The 24,556-nt window shown below is 47.7% G+C and overlaps 1 protein-coding gene across 7 annotated transcripts; it reads right to left on the minus strand.

Annotated features, from left to right (window-relative positions):
- Positions 1-393: 393 nt before the first annotated feature.
- On the minus strand, positions 394-24,477 carry E4F1 (E4F transcription factor 1). 7 transcript variants are annotated; one of them, XR_014450722.1, is made up of 14 exons: positions 24,094-24,410; positions 19,954-20,099; positions 18,959-19,055; positions 14,961-15,163; positions 14,756-14,876; positions 13,680-13,832; positions 12,800-12,909; positions 12,467-12,572; positions 11,670-11,890; positions 9,777-9,975; positions 9,307-9,464; positions 3,764-3,829; positions 2,052-2,890; positions 395-1,892 (listed from the first exon to the last, which is right to left on the minus strand). XR_014450722.1 is itself a non-coding variant. In XM_083152953.1 (13 exons), the coding sequence occupies exons 1-13, from the start codon at positions 24,209-24,211 to the stop codon at positions 2,549-2,551; spliced, it is 2,034 nt and encodes a 677-aa protein (XP_083009079.1). In that variant the 5' UTR covers positions 24,212-24,477; the 3' UTR covers positions 394-2,548. The 7 variants fall into 7 exon arrangements, 6 of the variants coding, with proteins under 6 accessions (XP_083009079.1, XP_083009078.1, XP_083009077.1 ...); XM_083152953.1 differs by having other exon boundaries at positions 394-2,890; positions 14,961-15,160; positions 18,959-19,052; positions 24,094-24,477; XM_083152952.1 differs by having other exon boundaries at positions 395-2,890; positions 18,959-19,052; positions 24,094-24,475.
- Positions 24,478-24,556: the final 79 nt, after the last annotated feature.

Genomic DNA, 24,556 nt, shown 5'->3' on the forward strand with positions numbered 1-24,556 from the left:
CCCTTCTAAGTGGCTGTTAGAGATCTCTATATACCAGTGACTTAAAGCGGCTAGTGTGACCGTGCTGTTCCCCTTAAATGAACACAAGTCACTAACAAACTTATATCATCCACGATTATGATATGATCTTTAGATATAGGGCAGTATTCAATGTGAATACCGGCGACGTGCAGCGAATCCTGTTTAGGATTCGTTGCACATTCGCCACTGCTCGCTGCGCTCAGGAGCCTCGCCGGCTCCAGTATTCAACGAGTCAGGGGCTCGCTGCCCCTGACTGGCGAATTTGAGCTCCTGCGGCAGACGCTGCAGGGAGCCTGAGGACGGTGGCAGGCAGGGAGATGGAAGTCTCCCTGCCTGCCCCAGAACGTTTGTGGGGGGGGGGGGGGGGGGGGCTCCCCGGGTGCCAGGCAGTACAGGCTGCCCCCCGGGGGTGCCAGTAGGGGACCGGGTATATTCACTACACCCGATCATGCATATGTAATGATCGGGTGAAGTGAATATATGAATATCTAATGAGCGGCTCGGCTCCGGCCCCCTGCTGGCTGGTCTGTGTAAAAAAAAAAAAATATTCATATGCTTATAGCAGTGGTTCCCAAACTGTGTGCCGTGGCTCCCTGGGGTGCCTCGGGACACATGCAGGGGTGCCGCGGCTTGGTAGTCTAGGACCAACTCAAATTATTAATGGTTAATTATTTATGAGCAAAACCAGTGCTGGTGGCTGCCAATCATAGAATGTGTACAAACAGAAGCAAATACTGCCCTTTACCACATAACTGCCACTAAGAATCGCATATAAACCCAATCTAATAAAACAATTTGGGACCTAGGGGTGCCGTGAAAAAAAATTCTGATTCTCTAGGGTGCCGTGAATCAAAAAAGATTGGGAACCCCTGGCTTACAGCCCTCCTCAGAATAAAATTCCTGATTTTTTGACACCAATTGTAAAAAACAAAAACACTTTATTTTAAAAGTTCACATTCCACTTCACCATAAAAAGATAGCGATTGCTACTCGGTGAATCATGGCGAAAAAAACCTTGAAATGTATTCGCCATCTGGTCATTGAATAGGGTGATTCACCGTTTTAGTCAGAAATTCGCCTTACAGCACGAAATCGCCATAAAAACCTGGCGAATCAGCCTCATTGAATACATTAATAAAGTATCCATTAAATCTGATCCATTGTTGCATTCAAATATACCAGGCACATGTATAGTTCTGAGTATTCACTATATCAGTGCTTGTCCATTTCAGCTGTTTGTTAATTAGCGGCACTAACGGGACGGGCTGTGTATATCAGACAGCCTGTGGCTTTAGCTTATCACATTAGAAGTTACAAAAACGGACAATGTGATCACAAAATAATAAATGATCAGTATGGAATAGAGTCCTATTATAATCGTGCTGTTCACTTTAAATAGACACAGGTTACGAACAAACTTCTGTCATCCACAATTATTAATGTGGTCTTAGAATATAGTGGAACTATGTGTTTCTTAATATTTTCGCAGCCTTTTAAATAAAACAATAAAGGTTACATTTTATATTTCTTGGTGCACTGACATAGGACATTCTTTCTGTAATCTGTCTAAATTTGTTCTTGTCCAATGGTAGCACACCTCAGGAACTGATAATAATCAATTATTGCATAAGGATCAATAAGGGGGTCCACCACCTCCCATCCCATCTTGTGCAACTGGCAAACCCTCCTTGCAATGTCCGATTTTTTGGCAACCACTCCGTCGCTTACATTGATGAGGCAAAATCCACACTTTATATTGTGCAGGCCGACGGTGAAGCAGGTTATGACAGACCATCTGATGACACATCAACTGTCTTCAAACTACAAAGCGGAACCTGGAAATCCTAGCTGTATACTTCTTCCTCTCAGGCCTGGTAAACACAATCAATAAATAATAGTAACTTTAAAAAAAAATAATAATAATAGGGATGACTATCCAGATACAGATTTACTGTAGACTGGTCATTGCATGTGAAGATAATATTACTCCACCGATGCCTCCGAATAGCTCAGGCAGTAAAGTGGCTTACCTTGAACATTCCTCCAGGGGGTGCTGTGCGGTAGGTTCATACCACACCCAATGCACAGCCACTGCCAGTGTTCATTCCTGATTTCTCAATGTGAGAAGGATTTGGGCGGAGTTACCCTCAGGAATACAGACATCAGTAGAAGGTACCAGCGCACAGGTCCGGCCTCTGTGTATGCTGAAGGATGCAGATGCAAGACTCCAAGGCACAAGTATTGTTCCAGGCATTTTGGTAAATCAATCAACATTAATGCACCAGTAGTTTAAAAGAAAAAGCATCTAAGTATTTGCCCATTACTTATAGATCATCACTTTAATAGTTCAAATGTAGCTATCAATGAATGTTCATCTTCCAAGTTCTCATTGGTCTAGGAGAGACTTCACACTTCAGGTCCTGGGTCCATAGCGCCATCTAGTGTATGATGCCATAGAAGATTCTCTTGTTGGTCACAGCAGAGAAATTTACATTCCTGAAATTTCATCCGCATCAAATGTAGACACCTACACAATAATAGTCTGCACCTCTAACTCTCCATCGTGTGACGTTATAACAAATTCCCCAACCTGTTCCTCCATTTCTACATCCTCTGGTACCATCTCTTCCTCCACTATGGAGGTGCCCTTCGTTATAATGGTTCCATCTCCGATTGCAGAGGCCAGAGTCAGGGCAACCTGCTCAGTGAGGGATTCGGGTGTGGCTATGGTAATGGTGTCTGTAGTAGGGACTTCCTCTATGCAGGGTTCTATACTGTCATCCAGTGTCACATTCTGTACAATGATCTGCTGGCCTGGGCTGGCTGCACTCACAATCTGCCGTACTACCTTCAGAATATGGTTATCTACCTGAGGAGACATAAGCAAGAGTTTACATGTAGCAAAGACAATTTTCTACTTTTCCACTGTACTAAATCTGTGAGCTTGCAATTCCAGTAGAGCAGGAGTGGGCAAACCGGTCCACAAACTCTACTAATACCCCTTTCACACCAAAAATGCAGAGAACCTGGTAAAATGGTCCCTGGATCAACAAGGGACATTCCCGGGTTGGTTTCTTTCACACCACCCTTGTCCTTGCATTTTCTGGTGTTAGGGGGGGCAGCAGCATTCAGGCAGCGGGTGGCAGGGTCCAGACTGCGGGGATTCGGGCAGCGGTGGCTGAGCGCTTGTAGCACTATTTGCCGGGCAGCGGGGTGGGAACCGCTGGATTTGAAAACATATTGAAAAGACTGACCGGACACTGATTGGCTGAGAGCGTCCGGCCAGTCTTTTCAAATTCACCGGTGCTTCCTGCCCAGCTGCCTGGCAAATAGCGCTACAAGCACCCAGCTGTCGCTGCCCGCATCCCCGCAGTCTGGACCCCACCACCTGCACCCAGGTAAGTACCTTTCACACCAGCCAGTAACTTGGGCTGGTCACAGGGGCAGCACTGCTGGCTAGCAGGGTTGAAATCCTGGCAAATTTTACTGGGAATTTGGCCAAGGAACCTTGCACACCAGCGCTAGTCGCCAACCAAGGAATTTTGGCTGGTGTGAAAGGGGTATAACAGTTCATGTTTTCCAGATCTCCTCTGGAACTGTAAAATGGGTCGGTTAGGAATGAATGCAGCGCTTGAGTTTATAATGACTACCCCTGCGCAGCCACGTGAACGGTTGGTGGCTCTCGAGAACCGCTTTGGCCACCCCTGCAGTAGAGTATATTTCATATGAGAAATCAGCTCACCTCATGCGTCCTGGTACTGTGTAACAGCTCAGCAGCCTCATTGGTCTCTAGCTCTTCAGAAGCATCCTGTGTTCATTAGGTGATAAAAAGATATTTAGGAAAGTCCAAAAATTGTGCTTAAAGGATCATTAATTGTTACAATGTCAATGTATAGAACCTTGTAGGATCAGTGTTCCACTCCTACCAACATGACACATTCCAGTAGGGACAAAATGCTCTTCTCCTGCACATCCCTCTTAAGGTATGATTGCCGTCACCTGGAACACCTTTCTCATGCATTAACTAGACCAACACAGGTGACCGTAATCACACACTAAGAAGAAGGTCCAGGAACAAAGCAATCTATACCTCCCGGAATTGGTCATGTTGGGAAGGATGTTTTGGGTTCCACTTCAGCTCTTTGATAAAGGTATGGGTCATTGGTTCCACCAAATTTATGTTGACATGCATTGGGGTTGACACATGAAATAGGCTGACGTGGCTGAGATTGACAGGGTTGGAAGGTCAACACAAGCATTAGGTCGACAATGAGAAGATAAACGATTTTCATGTTTTTTTTACCTGAAGGTCGACACAGGTGACGTTTTCTGCGCTTGCCATGCTTCGGGCACACATCTTATTATCCCACCACGCCATAGTGGATGGTAGGGCATGAAATACCACCTGTCAGCACAAAAAAAAAAAACCAGAGAAAAACTCACGTCGATCTACCCATTGTCGACATATGCTTGTGTTGACCTTCTAGAGTCTAGACCTTCATTTATTGCCATGCATTTATTGCACTCTAAGTTTCCAGTTTCCCTCTTCACGCCTGCTGACATTTGCCTCACTTCTGACCTTCTCTGTTCCTTTCATCCTTTCACCCTCTCGCTTGTTAATTGGATTACTAAATCAACCTGTCTAATCCATTTACCCACTTGTCTCCTCTCTGACAGCTGTTCCTTGCCTGTTAGCTTGGGATTCTTTTCTCCTATTTCATATCCCAAGCTATCTCACTCTGTTATCCACCATATCCTCGCTATCTACTACAGACGCTGTCTATCTTCCCAAATCCCTGCTCTGTCTGCTTTCACTAATCTACCCTCTCACCTCTGGTCCTCATGGCTGTTAATATCTCAACTTCACTTTCTCCTACCGCTCCACCCCCCTCCCATCCCATACCTATCCTGACCCCTCGCCACCGCTCCCCCACCCTCCCAAGGACCCCCCCTCGCTTCTGAAATCCCAAAAACCTTATCCACATAAATACACAACCCACCCCCCCTCTTTCCTGTGCCCTATGGAATGCCAGATCCATCTGCAACAAACTCCCTGCCATCCATGACCTATTCATCTCTAGCGCATTCAACCTCCTTGCTATCACTGAGACCTGGCTCTCCACCTCTGATTCTGTCTCTCCAGCTGCTCTCTCCCATGGTGGCCTCTCTTTCTCTCACACCCCCAGACCTAATGGTCGCCAAGGTGGTGGTGTGGGCTTTCTCCTCTCAGCCTCCTACAGTGTCATTCACTCTGAACCCTCTCTCCTCTTCTCCTCGAGTCTCACTCCATCCGTGTCGCTGCAATCTACCGTCCCCCTGGCCCTATCTCCCAATTTCTTGACAAGTTCGCCGCCTGGCTTCCACACTTCCTCTCCTCTGACCTACCTTCTGTCATTCTTGGTGACTTTAATATCCCCTTGGATAACATTACTGATCCTGGCACCTCCAAACTCCTCTCTTCTCCCGCTCTTGTTCCCTTACCGACTACACTATCTCGGCTTTTCCTCTTTTTGACCATCACCTCATCTCCTTCTCCCTCACTGCTTCCCCCCCCCCCCCCCCTCCAAGCGCATTGTCTCACAGCATAACGTCAACACACTTGATATTGCTGCCTTCTCGGACACGCTCTGTCCTCTTCTAGCCCCAATCACCGCCATGTCCTGCCCGAACCTCGCCGCCTCCCTCTATAATGACACCCTATCTTCGGCATTGGACTCTGCATGCCCTCTCTTCTCTATCCCCCTTCAATGCTCCAAACCCAACCGTGGCACTCGCCTATCACCCGATTCCTTAAAAAGTGCTCTCGCACAGCTGAGCGCTTCTGGAAGAAATCACGCTCCCTCGCGGATTATCTCTATATTAAATTCATTCCTTCCTCCTTCAGCTCTGCCCTTGCTCTGGCAAAGGAATACTACTTTAAGTCCCTCATCCTTTCCCAATCATCCAACCCCCGCAGGCTCTTCGCCACCTTCAACTCCTTGCTCTCCCCCCCTCTCCCAGCTCTTCCGTCCTCCATCATAGCCGCTGATTTTGCTACCTACTTTTCTACCAAAATTTCCTCTCCGGTCTGCCATCACTGCTGCTATGACCTCACCCTCTCCGTCCTCCCCTCCAACATCTCCACTCCCCTCCTTCCAACCCCGTCCTCATTTTACCCCACCACTGCCGCCCATTCCATCCTTCAATCCGCTTCTCCCTCCACCTGCCCACTCGATCCTATCCCTCCAATATTATCCGTCGTCTCAGTCCGTCGGTCTGCTTTCACCTGGCTCACCTCTTTAATCTGTCCCTATCCTCTGGGATCTTCCCCTCCTCCTTCAAACACGCTCTTGTCTCCCCAATTCTCCAAAAAACAGATCTGGACCCCAACTCTCCATCCAACTACAGGCCCATCTCCCTCCTCCCTTTTGCCTCCAAGCTTCTAGAACGTCTGGCCTATAATCGTCTCCTAAGCCACCTTACTGCTAACTCCATTCTAGACCCCCTCCAATCCGGGTTCCGCCCTTTACATTCCACTGAAACTGCCCTGACCAAGGTCACTAACTATCTACTATCGGCTAAATCCAAAGGACTCTTCTCTATCCTTATCCAGCTTGATCTGTCGGCTGACTTTGACACTGTTGACCACCCTCTCCTGCTCAACACCCTCCACTCCTTTGGCATCACTGGCACTGTCTTCTCTTGGTTCACCTCATACCTCTCCAATCGCTCCTTCTCGGTCTCCACTCCGAGCCCCTCCTCTCCTACTACCCCTCAGCCAGTCAGTGTTCCCCAAGGGTCAGTCCTTGCCCCTCTCCTATTCTCCCTCTACACCACCTCTCTGGGCACCCTCATCAGCTCCTACGGCTTCCATTACCAGCTTTATGCTGATGATACCCTAATCCAGGGGTTCCCAAACTTTTTTGAATCATGGCGCCCTAGAGCATCAAAATATTTTTAAGGCACCCCTAGGCCAAATGCTTCTTCGAGAAATTCAGAAAAAAAAATATTGTGTTTATAGTGCATTGTGTTTATATGTCACAGTTATCTGGTGAGGGACAGGATTTGCTTCTGTTTGTCCACATATATTATGATTGGCAGCCACAAGCACTGGTTTTTCCTGTTACATTGACCATAAATAATATGAATTGATCCTGGTCCACCAATCCAAGGCACCCCTGCAAGTGTCCTGAGGCACCCCAGGGTGCCTAGGCACACAGTTTGGGAACCACTGCCCTAATCTATCTCTCCTCCCCCGAACTATCCCCATCACTCCTGTCCAAGGTCTCCCAATGCATCACGGCCATCTCAGCCTGGATGACCCAACGCTTCCTGAAACTAAACATGGCTAAAACTGAACTTCTAATCTTCCATCCCCCAAACATCCCCTCTTCTCCCAATATCTCCATCAGCATTGGTGAAACCGAGAAACCTCCTCGGACCAAAGGAGCTGCCCCGGTGTCATCATTGACTCCTCCCTCTCTTTCACCCCCCACATTAGTGCTCTCTCACAGTCTTGCCGCTTCCACCTACGCAACATCTCACGCATCAGACCATTCCTCTCCACTGACGCGACCAAAATTCTGATTCACTCTCTTGTCATCTACCGCCTTGAATCCTGCAACATCCTTCTCTCCGGGCTACCTCTCGCCTGCCTCAACCCTTTCCAATCCATTCTTAACTCCGCTGCTAGGCTCATCTTCCTCTCTCGCCGCTCTACCACCGCCTCCACCTCTGTCTATCTCTTCACTGGCTCCCCATTTCTTTCAGAGTTCTCTTTAAACTCCTCACCACCAATTACAAGGCTCTCTCCTCCTCCACCACTCCTTACCTCTCTTCACTGATCTCCATCCACACTCCCTCCCATCCTCTTGGCTCTGCCGCCGCCTGACCTCTCACCTAATCACCTCCTCCCACTCCCGTGTCCAAGACTTCTCTAGCGCTGTCCCCCTGCACTGGAACCACCTCCCGCCACCCATCAGGCTTTCTGATTGCCTTACCTCCTTCAACCGCTCCCTCAAAACTCACTTCTTCCGACTAGCCTATCCCTCCTCCTCCTATCCTGCCTACCCTACCCCTCCATCCGTTCCTACTTATCCTATTGTTATTCATTCGTCCACCCACCTCCTTTTCTTCTGTTAACTCTTATGAGTAGGGCCCTCCTTCCTCACCCTACCTCTTTACTTCACCAGCGCTCCTCCCCCGTTCTTTCCTTCCTCTACTTCATCTTCAGTCTCCTCCACAATTTCGACACCTACTTCAGAATTGATGCTGATTTTAGTTCTACCAGCTATACCCCTATTTATGCTGTATTTTATCAACACACCCTGTACGTTACCTTGTAATTTGTTTTTATTTTTGCTATGTACGGCGCTGTGGACACTTTGTGGCGCCTTATTTATAAACAAACTACTACTAGTATTACCTCCCTACTGCACTACAGAGGGCCCAAGCTCTTCCCATGCCTTCAGCACAGTGACTTGACATTTAGCGGTTCATTAAGTAACCACATAAGTTAGGCCAATCCTCTGTATATGCACAAACACAGTGCTGATATTTTCAGACCCTCTTAGCCCCAAATCACATTATCAATGGCAGATATGCCCATAGGCCAGTGATGGCTAACCTTGACACTCCAGATGTTGTTGAACTACACATCCCAACATTCCCTGCTACAGATTTGCTATTTGGCCATGGTAAAATTGATGCAGGGCATGCTGGGATGTGTAGTTCAGCAACAGCAAGGTTAGCCATCACTGCCATAGGCACTAGACTACTCCCCACAGCTACTGTACTACCAGGGGAGCATTAGAGAATATTATATGGATGCGATACAAAGATTATGGGACAGAGACAAATCATTGGTGCATCGATTCCAAACCAAAACCTTGAACCAACAACAAATGCTATTATCATATAAATATTGCTGTAGAGAAAGGTAGCATCTGTCACAATGATTAGTAACGTTCTTCTACATGAGTTTTTGTCCTGTATATCCTATATATTGGTTTGAATCCACTTAGCTGCATGGATCTAGTGGTGTGAGACATCACGGCAGCTTCCCCATAGGGCACCGAGAAATTTTGTGCTAATTCAGGCAGAAATTAGCTAGAGGATGAGATCTGGTGCGTTGAAATGCAGAGACAATGGAACTTAATTGGATTGACCTGTTTTATACATTACACAAATAATAAAAGGAACATAAAGCAAGGCTAGTCTCCCCTTTAACAGGAGACAATCTTCACAATAACTGATTATGTACAAACGTTTCTGGAATGTGTTTCCTTCTCATCATAACATCGTTACCTCTATAATGTACTCCTGAGTGTCGGCAACCACTGATGAGAACTCAACCAGCACCGTATGTGGTTCCTCAGTGACCAGAGTTGTAGTCATGGCTTCTGAGCTGTTGCTGTTTTCAGACATGATCTGCCCTATGGTTTGCTGAGGTCCCACACAACCACCTGGAGATTGTTAAAGAGACAGAATGTAACTGTATGTGGGGTAATAGATACAAAAGAAGCAGATCTCTAATTAAGTTGTGACTGATGCCTTAAGATGAGCCCACGCAGGCGTGCACCACCGTTAATGAAACTGGGCTCTCAACAAGTGCTAGGTCCAAGAGCAGAAGTCACTGAGCACACCAACATGTTCAGTGCAGGTAAGGATAAGTATTACTATTCTCACTATCACTCTGTAATGTTACAAGTGGAACAGAACAGCTACAATTACTGTATCTTTACCAAAACAACACTGCAGGTAAATACTGGCTCTACCTTTTGTTTTTAGGTGTCGGTTTAAAGTTCCATGTTCTGCAAATCCTCGTCCACATTTCTGGCAAACAAACGGTTTCTCGCCCGTGTGGTGCCTAATGTGCCGCACCAGTGAGCCCTTCTCCCTGAAGCTGTGAGGACAGAACTGACAGGCAAACGGCTTCTCTTCCAAGTGGGTGCGGAAATGGACCTGCTGGGCGTTCTGCAGAGAAACGTGAAGGAATAGTTAGGGATAGCAACACCTCCAGGAGGATTGTTCTATCAGGTAAAGTTAGAGATCCAGCAAATGCGATGCATACACACAGTGTACACAGCTGCAGTGTGCGGCTCTGCAGACCAGCGTTTCCATCCAGCTTTTACATCTACTTCAATGTCATGTGCAGATCTAGAATGGCGCAGACCTAGAATAGGGCTAAGTGCCTCTGCCATGTGTGATCACATAAAGCTTACTTGTGGTAGGCAAGAGAGCTTGGTTTGGTAACACAGGTCTACAGGCCTGTCACATCTGCCTTGGCTTATGGCATATAGTCAATTGAAAATAAAAATAACCACAAATATTTGGTGAGGTTATAATTTATATGAAACAAAACTTCAATTTACTAGTATGGACCCACTTGGCAAATACTGACTATTTATTTATAGGCAAAACCCAGCGATCTAGCAGGAAACCAGTACAAGCACTGTCTTTCCCTGCGTGTGATAGCAACAAGCATTGCTATTGGGTGTACACACGGAGTGATGGGTCTGAAATAGTGTTGGCAGGCAGCGAATATTGATTTTGGCTGGGAGGGAGGGCTCCGGGGCCATGCTCCAGTGAGCCGCATGGTACTCCTTACAATCTAGTAGAAATAGGCTCTGCTACACAATCTTTTTCTACTTGCGATGCGGACGCCTCTGTCCTCAGGACCCCACACAGTGCACGTTTTTCTGGTCACCCGGCAGGTGCACTCATTACTGACTGACACATTTTAAAAGATCCACAGGTGGAGCTAATTATTTCACTTGTGATTCTGTGAGGAGACCTGGAAAACATGCACTGTGTGCGGTCCTGAGGACTGAGTTTGAGAACCTGTACTGTAAGCAAACCCCCAATCTAACTGTAACTCCTAATAACCGCACCGTGTAAGGGCAGACTAGATGGGCCAAATGGTGTCATCAGCCATCAAATTTTCTGTTTCTATGTAACCCAAACCACTAAACCAGGCATGTCCAAACGATGGTCCTCCAGCTGTTGTGAAACTACACATCCCAGCATGCCTTGCCAGTTTTGCTATTAGGGAGTGTTCAAACTATGGCAAGGCATGCTGGGATGTGTAGTTTCACAACAGCTGGAGGCCCACAGTTTGGACATCCCTGCACTAAACCAACCATAATAACCATTTGATTAATACCCTAATGGGCAGACTGTATGAGCCGTGTTGTTCTTATCTGCAGTCAGAGTCTATGGTTTATATGTATGCAAGACCAGACCATGAAATCCTGCCCCTGGCAGTAGTAGGTTTCACGCCCCCTCCTGCAGCCAATAGATAACAGAATCCTAATTCTATACCAGAGACTCTGAATGTGTCAGAGCACCAGGAAAGCTAAGCACCTGTTGCACGGCTGGCAATCATAAAGATAAGCATGCCGGATTTATTTTTCCTGCATTGTTAAGTCCATCACGATGGTTTGCCAATGAGCAATACCCCAAGGGTGGCACAAGCAGCCCAATGGGGTTGCAGTGATCCGATGCTTGGCATCCTAGGATGCAGCTGGGAGCACTAGCCTACTTGTAATAGATGCCTCCTGCTGCAGTTACATACAGAGCTATTGCTGCTGCTACTCCAACCACATCTGAATTAGCCCCAGTGCATTACGGCTTCTGCAATACACTCATCAGCACAACGGCCCTCTCACCTTGGTTTTGTATCTTTTCCCACACTTCGAACAGGGATATGGCCTGTCCTCGGAGTGTACTCTCATGTGGCCCTTCACGTGGGCTACGGTTTTGTACAACTTCCCGCACTCGCCACACTTATATTTTCGGATATTGCCGTGGGATTCCTGGTGCTTCCGCAGCAAGTGAGCTTTCAGGAACTCCCGGCCACACTGATCGCAGCAGTACAGCTTGCAGCCTGCTGGGAGAACGGGCGTTACAGCAGCATCTCACCAATAGATCACAGTTTTGTCAGCATTGGTAGTCATTTTAAATCCAGATACATATGAGAACGATGTGCACCTGGCCGAGATGCTGTCAGAGGTCTTCCTCAATAAATCCCAGTCATGGTAAGTTGAGCATTGCACCGGCCCAATCTGCTATGGACCTCCGCTCATGGTGTTCAGTCCTACAATTTAAACGCTCCTGGACACCATAATACAGATTGGTGCCCCCAGCAATTGAACCATCAGACCTATGGCAGGAGCCGTTCCTCTGTCTTCTGCATGCAACTTGTTTGGGAATTCTGCCGCCTGTATGAAAACGCCTGCAACACTCCCCAGCACCGCCCATCATTTTTCCCCACCTTGCTGATGCACTCTGAATTGTTTGCTTATACTACTCGTCCACTAGGTGATAGATAGAATTTCTGTATGCATATGAGGTTCAGAGGCATTGATTGTAGCTGTGAGAATCATTACATTTATACATCTGATGAGAATGTACACCCATTAGTAATATGAATGGTGCATGGATGTTTATGAAGAGTAGATTTTACCTTCATGCCCTTTCAGGTGTACTTTCAAGGAGTTGCTACTCTTGCAAATGTCACCGCATTGAGGACACTTCAAATTCTCTGTGCCATGGTCCAGTATACCATCTGTCTATTAAGAAGAGAAGAGAACGTCAGGGAATATTACTGCAGAAGTTCAGCCTATTGCTCTAGTCTGGTGTTAGTCACTGTGCTTCTCCTCTCCTGTCTAGATTGCTTTCTGTTCTTCCTGCAGGTTGGATCTTGGACACAGCTCAGTAGCAGCAGCCCCAGGACAGAGGCACAACTGGCAGCTTTAAAATCTCCAGTCATCCCCGGTTACAAAGCAAAAGTTTGCACCTGGACATGGACTTCATGTAGTAGATTGCCCTGGTCATCGGTTACTATCCGGATCACCGGGGTACCATCGAAGTCATCCAACTGTGACGAGGTATCTGTAGAAACGAGATCTGGGGGAGAGAAAGCCAGGGAGAGAGTGAGCTACATCACAGCCCTTAACATACACTGAAAATCTACTATGCCTTAGATTGGGGTGCAGTTCTAATCCCGGCAGTTGTGATGATGGCTGCCGGAGTTCCGGCTGCCATCAAAACACCGGCGCCGCAGCTTCTCAAAGCATCCGGCACCCATAACAGAATCAGACAGCCAACAGCCTAAATGCTGGTATTGCTGGAGCTGGGGAGTGTTAGGCTACAGAAAGAAGGGATTAGATTTAGGCCCTTACAAGACAGGGAGGATAGGTTGTGAGTCAGCAGCTAGTGGGGAGGGTCAGGGTCATGCTGTGGGGTGTCAGGGGTAAGTTACATACAGGATGCCGGGGTCGGTCTTGACAGCTGGCGTCCCCACCACCAGGATTTGGTACGATATCGTATGTATACCCTGTATTACATACCCACAGATACAACATACAAATATAGGAATCTTCATCTCTAGTGTTCTCCTCATGCCATATTTATGTGGCACCCAGCCAGGTAAAATTCCCCTGCCACTGGAGGCAAGGACTGCAGCCTCACAGCCTGCCCTTCTCCTACCTGGCGCCCACTGAACAATAAGTGAGATGCCTGATGGGAGTGAGGTCTGCTTACCTGCTGTGACAGTGTAAGGTCTGTGCCCCCCCCCCCCACCCTGGCACGTGGTGCCTCCTAATGCCATCTGCCGAAAGGTGAAAACTCTGGGGAGAACACTGATCTACTACATGTATACATCCATCTATACAGACCTGATGAGTTCTCATCCCGATTGATCACTATGCCTTTCCCCATGTTGAGGCTGATCTTTTCTGTGCAGGGAGTAAGGGACCGCATATGCCTGGACAACGCCCCAGACTCACGGAAACTCTTCCCACACTTGGAGCAGACATACGGACGCTCGTCTATCAAGGATTAAAAAAATGAGAGGGAAAAATAAAATAATCACACAGAATAATTAGGAGGTGTATATAGCAATAACCCTCTCAAAACAGGAGTGTCACTATCGATTCATAAATGATCCTCAGACCCTCTATAGCTGCCAAGACATTACTATAATAACCAAGGGAGGAGACCGGCAGCACATAGCACCTTGGGGGTGATTCAGGTTGGTTTGCTAAAAGCAAACTCCTTCTATAACGGACAAATTCATGTGCACTGCAGGTGGGGTAGATGTAACATGTGCACAGAGAGTTAGATTTGGGTGGGGAGTGTTCAAACTGAAATCAGAATTGCAGTGTAAAAATAAAGCAGACAATATTTACTCTGCACAGAAACAAAATAACTCACCCAAATGTAACTCTCAGCACATGTTACATCTGCCCCACCTGCAGTGCAGCATGGTTTTGTCCAATAAAGAAGGAGTTTGCTTTCAAAAAAACATCCTGAATCAGGCCCCTTGTACAGTGTCAGCAGAGCTTGGTGTACCATTACATTCCCCATAGGGTTAAATTACTATATGACAATAAGGCATTACACATAGAACTCCTTTGTGAACGTTCTAACAAGGGGAGTTGTTTACACACACACACACACACACACACACACACACACACACACAAATCAATACTGTCCTTCAGCACAATAAAGTCAACCCATGTCGACTTACTTTAAGACTGTGGAAAAAAACAAACACAAAAAATTCAGGTCGACCTTCCCATTGTCAAGCTTGTGTTGACCTTCCGACCTTAGCCATGTCAAACTTTAGTGGTGACTTCATAGTGTCTACCCTATGACCCATACCCGTGACTTAATGACACCTGGCTGTTCTTGTAACCAGACGGCAGGAATAAAGCGACGTGCATGACTTCATAGGCAGGTCCCTTACCAGTATGCCTCCTGTTGTGCCGGATTAAGGAGCCCTTAGTCCTGAATGCGTTTCCGCACAGATTGCACTCAAAGTCTTTCTTGTTGCTGTGGGTGAGCATGTGAGCTTTCAGGATGTTGGACTAGGAGAAAGAGAGGAGGTCAATCTACTTGAAGACCCCCCAATCAGCATGGCGGCCATATAAGCGGAAGCACGTAATACATACAGTCTTAAAGGTCTTGTCACACAGCTGACAGATGTAGCGGACTTTATCGTCTACGACCACTTTCACTAACGCAGCCTCCTCGTTCGGTGTTAGCGTCGCAGGGCTCTCCTGCCATTCCACTTCTAATTCCTGTAACTCACTTCTTTGGTCGCCCACCATACTGTCCTCGCTGGCCAGCATGTCCTTCAGCTCCTCAGACACTGCTGGGGGGAAAACAAGGTGCTACAATGTTAGATGGGCTACAGATTCCGTAACTGCAGAATGTGAACACATTCACAGCAACGCCATATAGAAACATAGAATTTGACGGCAGATGAGAACCATTTGGCCCATCTAGTCTGCCCCTTTAACATAATAAACCCCTTTTTGATCCTTATTTCTTTGTAAGGATATTCATACAGTATGCCTATCCCAAGCATGTAACATAAAAGAAGAAGACTACTTGCTGAATAAAGTAGATAGCTTGACACTCCAGCTGTTGTTGAACTACACATCCCAGCATGCTCTGCTACAGTTTTGCTATTTGGCCATGCTAAAAATGATGTAGGGCATGCTGGGATGTGTAGTTCAACAACAGCTGGAGTGTCAAGGTTAGCCATCACTGTTCTAGACTAATCTTAGTGTCATAGCTACAGGTCCTCCCTGCTATGAACATAAGAGTTTTTATTTGTGAAAAATGTAATTGGCGTAGATTAAATATCGCATAGCATCGCATGCCAGTAAATGGGATACGATGCGATTTTTAATTGTACAAGCACCCATGCTATGCGATGGGTGCTTACAATGAGATGTAACCCCCAGTATCCACACCATCCCAAAGCGTGGCGAGGGGCAGTGGTACGCGTTCTCCGACCTTTTCATACCCCCACTATCCACGTCGGCGTGGAGTTGATTTTAGATAGTGTGGCGAGCGCAGCGAGCGAACACGGAATACGAGCCCGAAGCGCGGCGAGCCCCGTGAGGGGACACAGATAACTTTACATGTATTCCACTGCGCTCGCCACGCTTCGGGATGGCGTGGATACTGGGGGTTACATCTTATTGTAAGCACCCATCACATCTCATGGCATGGGTCCTTGTACAATTAAAAACCGAATTGCATGCTTCAATATTCCAGGAGGATGCGATGCAATGAGATTTTTAGGAGCGCATACGATGGATATAGTGGGCGCCGTTCTAGGAAACAAGTACCTTTTTTTAAATTCAGTTTCAGAATGAACTAATACATGGATTATACTGTATGTACAGTGAGGATCAAAAGTTTGGGCACCCCATGCAAAATTTCATTTAAATGTGCAAAAAGAAGCCAAGGAAAGATGGAAAAATCTCCAAAAGGCATCAAATTACAGATTAGACATTCTTATAACATGTCAAAAAAAAGTTTGACTTTTTTCCCATAATTTACACTTTCAAAATTACAGAAAACAAAAAATGGCGTCTGCAAAAGTTTGGGCACCCTGCAGAGTTTATAGCATGCATCACCCCCTTTGGACAGCTGAGACCCGGCAGTGTCATCTATTGTTCTCAATCATCGTTTGGAAAGACCCGGTGCTGTCAATCTCAAAGGTTTTAAAAGCCCAGACTCATCTGACCTTGCCCCAACAATCAGCACCATGGGTTCCTCTAAGCCAGGCATGTCCAAACTATGGCCCTCCAGCTGTTGCGAAACAAGTCCCATCATGCCGTGCCACAGTTTTGCTATTAGGGAATGCTAATACTATGGCAAGGCATGCTGGGATGCGTAGTTTCACAACAGCTGGAGGGCCACAGTTTGGACATGCCTGCTCTAAGCAGTTGTGTAGAACACTGAAACTGAGAATAGTGGACGCTCACAAAGCAGGAGAAGGCTATAAGAAGATAGCAAAGCGTTATCAAATGCCCATATCCTCTGTTTGGAATGTAATTAAGAAATGACAGTCATCAGGAACAGTAGAAGTTAAAACAAGATCTGGAAGACCAAGAAAAATATCAGACAGAACAGCTCGCAGGATTGTGAGAAAAGCAAGTCAAAATCCACGTTTGACTGCACAATCCCTCCAGGAAGATCTGGCAGACACTGGAGTTGTGCTACACTATTCCACTATAAAGAAATACTGGTACTTATGTAATATCTGGGCTCCTGTTTTTCTTATGAGACCGCGTGCGCTCGCCGCGCTTCGGGCACGGTGGCTCGCTGCGCTCGCCACACTATATAAAATCAACTCCATGCGTAGTTGGATAGTAGGGGTATGAAAAAATCGGCTGCATTTAACATGGGAGCCCAGATAATACATAAGTACCGAAATACTTGTACAAATATGGTCTTCATGGAACAGTCATCAGAAGAAAACCTCTTCTACGTCCTCACCACAAAAATCAGCGTTTGAAGTTTGCAAATGAACATATAGACAAGCCTGATGCATTTTGGAATCAAGTTCTGTGGACCGATGAGGTTAAAATATAACTTTTTGGCCAGAATGAGCAAAGGTACGTTTGGAGAAGGAAGGGCACAAAATTTTATGAAAAGAACCTCTGTCCAACTGTTAAGCATTGGGGTGGATCAATCATGCTTTGGGGTTGTATTGCAGCCAGTGGCTCAGGTAAATTTCACAAGAAATATGGATTCAATAAGATTCCAGTAAATTTTGGACGCTAACTTGATGCCATCTGTGAAAATGCTGAAGTTAAAGAGAGGCTGGCTTCTACAAATGGATAATGATCCTAAACACACCGAAAAAAACCACGGTGGATTACATCAAGAGGCGTAAACTGAAGGTTTTGCCATGGCCTTCACAATCTCCTGACCTCAACATAATTGAAAATCTATGGATAGACCTTAAAAGAGCAGTGCGTCAGACAGCCCAGGAATCTCAAAGAACTGGAAGACATTTGTTAGGAAAAATGGGCGAAGATACCTCAAACAAGAATTGAAAGACTCTTGGCTGGCTACAAAAAGCATTTACAAGCTGTGATACTTGCCAAAGGGGGCAGTACAAGGTATTAACTCTGCAGGGTGCCCAAACTTTTGCAGATGCCATTTTTTGTTTTCTGTTATTTTGAAAGTGTAAATGGGGGAGGGGGGGGGGGGGGGGGAGGGAATCAAACTTTATTGACATGTTATAACAATGTCTAATCCGTAATTTGATGCCTTTTGGAGGTTTTTCCAGCTTTCCTTGGCTTCTTTTTGCACATTAAAATGTATTTTTGCCTGGGGTGCCCAAACTTTCGATCCCCACTGTATATTAAGGCAGCCTTGTGTTCCGAAAAATTATGATTACTAAACCTTTTCCTGAATTTTGGCTAAAGCCCTGCCCTAATATCAGATGTTTTATATGCCTAGCGTGAAAAGGAAGACGGCCCCACACACTGTACTGTAAGCTCTGAGCAGATACATGAAGATGTATTAAATCATTTCCAGATAATTCAGTGATACACAACACAAGCTATGGGCCCCCATGCATCACCGTGACTTGGGCCGATTTCACCAGTTCCCGACTGAACGGGATGAGAAATCAGCCCAAATCGATTGTCCCCTCAGGTCCGATGTGCGGTCCCTTGCGCATCAGACCCTCCTCCTGGCGGCAGGGAACAGCGGTTGCATGTGATCCATCCCATGTGAAAGGACCGCATGCGACCCTGCTGCCCGGGAACACCACTTGCAGTGGACTAGAGACACCTGGATGAAACTTTAACCACTGCAATTGGTTTTAAAACACGCACAAAGTTGCAGATGAAGCAGTACAGAAGTTTGCGTAGGAAAAAAAATCTGCGGCCACTGCATCGCAGCACTTCTTATACAGATTGGGGCTCATTCATAGACATATGTACACACGTTGCACATTAAATTGATGAGTGTAGTCTAGCAAAGTAGTTTTACCATTGTTTTCTTTATGCAAATAAGAGGCATTGTGAGCGAGAAAGGAACTCTGTGTGTGGCTGAGTTGCCCGGGACGGTTCGGGTAGCCTAAGGTAACAATGTATGAGGACACATTGGTAGAAGTTCCAGCAGAGTCCTGTACCTAGGTCTTGGGTATTGCTGGTGTCCTCTGGTACGGAGGAAGTCTCCACGATGACATGGGAAATGTTCACAGGATCTTCTATACACGGGACCACCTGCTGTTACACACACGCACATATATGAGAAAAATACACTTTATAAACTGTATCACTTACAGTACCAAAATAATGCTTTGCTTTCTCAACATAAAAGATACAGGGCCAAATGTATTAAGCCGTAACAAGAGATACAGTGGAGATAACGGGTGATGAAGGATAAGCCAATCAGCCTAATTGTCATGCTAGGCCAGGGCTGGGCAACACCGACCCTCCAGATGTTAATGAACTACACATCCCAGGATGCTTTGCATTAGTTTTGCTATGTGGCCATGCTGAAACTGATGCAAGGCATGCTGGGTTGTGTAGTTCATCAACATCTGGAGGGCCGGTGTTGCCCAGCCCTGTGCTAGGCTATTATTGTAAAATGGCAGTTAGAAGCTGATTGGCTGGTCCTTTATCACTCTTTCACGCTCCACTTAATCTCATGTTAAGGCCTAATACACTTGGGCCTGCAGTTACAGTACTTTAGTTTTCTCCCTCAGAATGGGACCCATTGATACAAATTTCAAATAGGTTCATGTTCAGAGCCCTGAATGCAAAGGTTCCGGATTAAAAGGTCTACAGCGTCTGCCGCCCTTCCAATTAGAATGTAAGCGCTCTCAAACTTGGCCTTCCATAACACTGTCATGTCTGCATTTATTTGTCATCCTTGTATGCCCTGCCCCTCCACCGCAGCCAGGCCCTCTGGCCTGCCCCTCCCCCGCAGCCGGCCCTCCGGCCTGCCCCTCCCCCGCAGCCGGACCCTCCGGCCTGCCCCTGCCCGCAGCCAGGCCCTGTTGAGCTTCATAATTTTTCTCACTAACCTTGAAACGGCTTTTAATAAAGGAAGCGGCTCACATAGCACAGAGAACCTGACACAGTCCCCAAACCATAAACATTTACAGAAAATGTATGTTACCTCTTGGCTGCTCAGGACCGATATGGAAGACTCAGTGGTATGCTCCAGGGCTCTCTGGCAAGATTTTTGTATCTTGTGCTGGACAAACTCTTCCAAGCTTGTGAATTCAGCCTGACAGCGACCACATTTGTGCACATCGTCGTCATCTGAAACAAGCAAGGAAAACTTACTTTACCATACTTCTTTTGGAATAGGGAAATCCCTATTCATGGGAGAGAGGATTAAAGTCCAAATGATCATTATGTGTCTGTGGGGGATGCAGTTTAAATCCCGGCGGTCGGGATCCCGGCGTTCAAAATCCCGACGCCGGAATCCCGACACTTTCTCCCCCCGTGGGTGTCCACGACACCCTCGGAGGGAGAATAAATTAGTGGGCGTGGCGAGTGCAGCGGGCCCGCTGCGTGGCGAGTGCAGCGAGCCCACAAGGGGGGGCGATCCACGTCCCCCCCTTGTCGGGATTCCGGCGTCGGGATTTTGAACGCCGGGATCCCGACCGCCGGCTTTTCATGCCGAATCCGTCTGTGGAGTTTGCACCTGTATTGCTAAAGGAACCAATTTGTTTTTCAGGATTTCCTTTATAGAAACAGGGACAGGTATTTGACAATTACTAGCCCAGTACAATTACATTGACCTGTTTATGACTAAATAAATTATCAAAACTCAGAATTTTATTAACACCTACAGTGACAAAAATTTAACCTAATTACTCAAGGTCCAACCAGCCAGACAGCACCTGCTCTGTACTGAAACAACTTCCTTTCTGGTGCATTCCAGCCAGACAGCACCAGCTCCGCACTGGAGTAACTTCCTTTCTGGTGCGTTCCAGCCAGACAGCACCTGCTCCGCACTGGAGTAACTTCCTTTCTGGTGCTTTCCAGCCAGACAGCACCTGTTCTGCACTGGAGCAACTTCCATTCTGGGGCGTTCCAGCCAGACAGCACCTGCTCTGCACTGGAGCAACTTCCATTCTGGGGCGTTCCAGCCAGACAGCACCTGCTCTGCACTGGAGTAACTTCCTTTCTGGGGCGTTCCAGCCAGACAGCACCTGCTCTGCACGGGAGCAACTTCCTTTCTGGGGTGTTCCAGCCAGGCAGCATCTGCTCTGTACTGAAACAACTTCCTTTCTGGTGCGTTCCAGCCAGACAGCACCTGCTCCGCACTGGAGTAACTTCCTTTCTGGTGCTTTCCAGCCAGACAGCACCTGTTCTGCACTGGAGCAACTTCCATTCTGGGGCGTTCCAGCCAGACAGCACCTGTTCTGTACTGAAACAACTTCCATTCTGGGGTATTCCAGCCAGACAGCACCTGCTCTGCACTGGAGTAACTTCCTTTCTGGGGCGTTCCAGCCAGGCAGCACCTGTTCCGCACTGGAGTAACTTCCATTCTGGGGCGTTCCAGCCAGACAGCACCTGCTCCGCACTGGAGCAACTTCCATTCTGGGGCGTTCCAGCCAGACAGCACCTGCTCCGCACTGGAGCAACTTCCATTCTGGGGCGTTCCAGCCAGACAGCACCTGCTCCGCACTGGAGTAACTTCCTTTCTGGTGCGTTCCAGCCAGACAGCACCTGCTCCGCACTGGAGTAACTTCCTTTCTGGTGCGTTCCAGCCAGACAGCACCTGCTCCGCACTGGAGTAACTTCCTTTCTGGTGCGTTCCAGCCAGACAGCACCTGCTCCGCACTGGAGTAACTTCCTTTCTGGTGCGTTCCAGCCAGACAGCACCTGCTCCGCACTGGAGTAACTTCCTTTCTGGTGCTTTCCAGCCAGACAGCACCTGTTCTGCACTGGAGCAACTTCCATTCTGGGGCGTTCAAGCCAGACAGCACCTGCTCTGCACTGGAGCAACTTCCATTCTGGGGCGTTCCAGCCAGACAGCACCTGCTCTGCACTGGAGTAACTTCCTTTCTGGGGCGTTCCAGCCAGACAGCACCTGCTCTGCACGGGAGCAACTTCCTTTCTGGGGTGTTCCAGCCAGGCAGCATCTGCTCTGTACTGAAACAACTTCCTTTCTGGTGCGTTCCAGCCAGACAGCACCTGCTCCGCACTGGAGTAACTTCCTTTCTGGTGCTTTCCAGCCAGACAGCACCTGTTCTGCACTGGAGCAACTTCCATTCTGGGGCGTTCCAGCCAGACAGCACCTGTTCTGTACTGAAACAACTTCCTTTCTGGTGCGTTCCAGCCAGACAGCACCAGCTCCGCACTGGAGTAACTTCCTTTCTGGGGCGTTCCAGCCAGACAGCACCTGCTCCGCACTGGAGTAACTTCCTTTCTGGTGCTTTCCAGCCAGACAGCACCTGTTCTGCACTGGAGCAACTTCCATTCTGGGGCGTTCCAGCCAGATAGCACCTGCTCTGCACTGGAGCAACTTCCATTCTGGGGCATTCCAGCCAGACAGCACCTGCTCTGCACTGGAGTAACTTCCTTTCTGGGGCGTTCCAGCCAGGCAGCACCTGTTCTGCACTGGAGTAACTTCCATTCTGGGGCGTTCCAGCCAGACAGCACCTGCTCCGCACTGGAGCAACTTCCATTCTGGGGCGTTCCAGCCAGACAGCACCTGCTCTGCACTGGAGCAACTTCCATTCTGGGGCGTTCCAGCCAGACAGCACCTGCTCTGCACTGGAGTAACTTCCTTTCTGGTGTGTTCCAGCCAGACAGCACCTGCTCCGCACTGGAGTAACTTCCTTTCTGGGGCGTTCCAGCCAGACAGCACCTGCTCTGCACGGGAGCAACTTCCTTTCTGGGGCGTTCCAGCCAGACAGCACCTGCTCTGCACGGGAGCAACTTCCTTTCTGGGGCGTTCCAGCCAGACAGCACCTGCTCTGCACGGGAGCAACTTCCTTTCTGGGGTGTTCCAGCCAGGCAGCATCTGCTCTGTACTGAAACAACTTCCTTTCTGGTGCGTTCCAGCCAGACAGCACCAGCTCTGCACTGGAGTAACTTCTTTTCTGGGGCATTCCAGACAGACAGCACCTGCTCCGCACTGGAGTAAATTCCTTTCTGGGGGGTTCCAGCCAGACAGCACCTGCTCCGCACTAGAGCAACTTCCTTTCTGGTGCGTTCCAGCCAGACAGCCAGAGGTAGATGCTGCTGTGTTGAGGGGTGAGGGGGGTAGATGCTGCTATCTGGGTCCAGGAAAGAGGGGAATGGGGTCTTTATCATATTTAACTTGATCCCAGTTGCTGCTGCCTGTGATTGAGTTTTGTGCAATAAAATATATATATATATATATATATATATATATATATATATATATATATATATCGCATCATCCAAGTGCTGATGTGGTGTCTCTCACCTCCGGCCAGCTTCAGGTGGCATGCATGAGATCGCACTCACAGCTTTAGGCTGACTGCTATAGTGAATATGAAACGACACCAGTAGTAGTCAAAAGTTATATCTACAGGAGTCGGAATGATCAGTGCGACTGACTGTTCTTACATTACTCCCCTGCCTTGGCATGCTACGTTGAGTGTACAAGCACCGATAATGACAGGGACAGCTGCTACCTTGAGTGTACAAGCACCGATAATGACATGGACAGTGCACACCGCCACCGCAGTAACCTTTGATACCATGTCTCCTGACATTTCTTACATCTACCCCTTAAGTTAAGCACACATTATGCGGACAATATAATAAATGTTATCACCTGGTCCCCATCCACCCTGCTGAACATGCAGTCATTGACAATTTAGGCAGATTTGACTACATGTTCAGGCACAGGGGGCTCGTTAACAACGTTAATCAACGATATAGTGCGTACACACTAGACGAGGTGCATGTTAATATGATTATTGATATAACTATTCTGCATATCTTTAAAAATAAACACATATACCCAGTTTTAGTTCCTTCGAAGGGGCGGAGTATACATGACAGTGGGAGGAGTTTCACGCTAAAAGGGGCGTTGCTTGTTTTGTCCTGATTTTTAAATGACTGATGTCTGGGAGCTGAATTTAAGAACATTCCTTTATTAAAGTACAGGCGTGCTGATCCCGGGAGTGAGGGGCAGAAACACAGACCACAATATGACCCGACTTTTCATGCCACACATACATGACACCCGCACGTGTTGCGGTGCTGACACGCAAAGTACACGGGACGACCAGTGACAGGCGCTATGCCTCGGGTCAGGCCTCACCTTCCTCCCTGTAGTGTGTGATAAGCGGTGTCACAGGCAAACCCAGGCTGATCAGAGCGCTGGGAGCAGCAGCCACCTCCTCCTCTCCCTCCACCCCCGGCTCCGGCTCCGAGCTCATCCCAGAACCAGGTCTTCTCCTCCTCTGTCGTAACGACCGAGCAGCGCACGGCGGCTGTAACACAAGGCAAAATGGCGGCTTTACGACCGTGTCGTCATAACAACCGAGCGCGGACTTGTGGGAATGCGAAAGGACGACGCACGGCACGCAAGAGACGGTCGCAAGGGAGTGGATGCGCAGCCGCCATGTCTTCTGAGGGCAGCATTGCCAGATACACAGGGACCTCTCTAATGTGTTATGTATGTACAGGAAAGCGACCTACACCCTCCTGGGTGGCTATGTGAACTCAAGATGTTGGACGGAGTTAGAAAAAATAGTCAATGTACTGTTAAATAATAAACCCCA

Source organism: Crinia signifera, chromosome 7, assembly GCF_055691185.1.
Source record: "Crinia signifera chromosome 7, ASM5569118v1, whole genome shotgun sequence".
Taxonomy (NCBI): domain Eukaryota; kingdom Metazoa; phylum Chordata; class Amphibia; order Anura; family Myobatrachidae; genus Crinia; species Crinia signifera.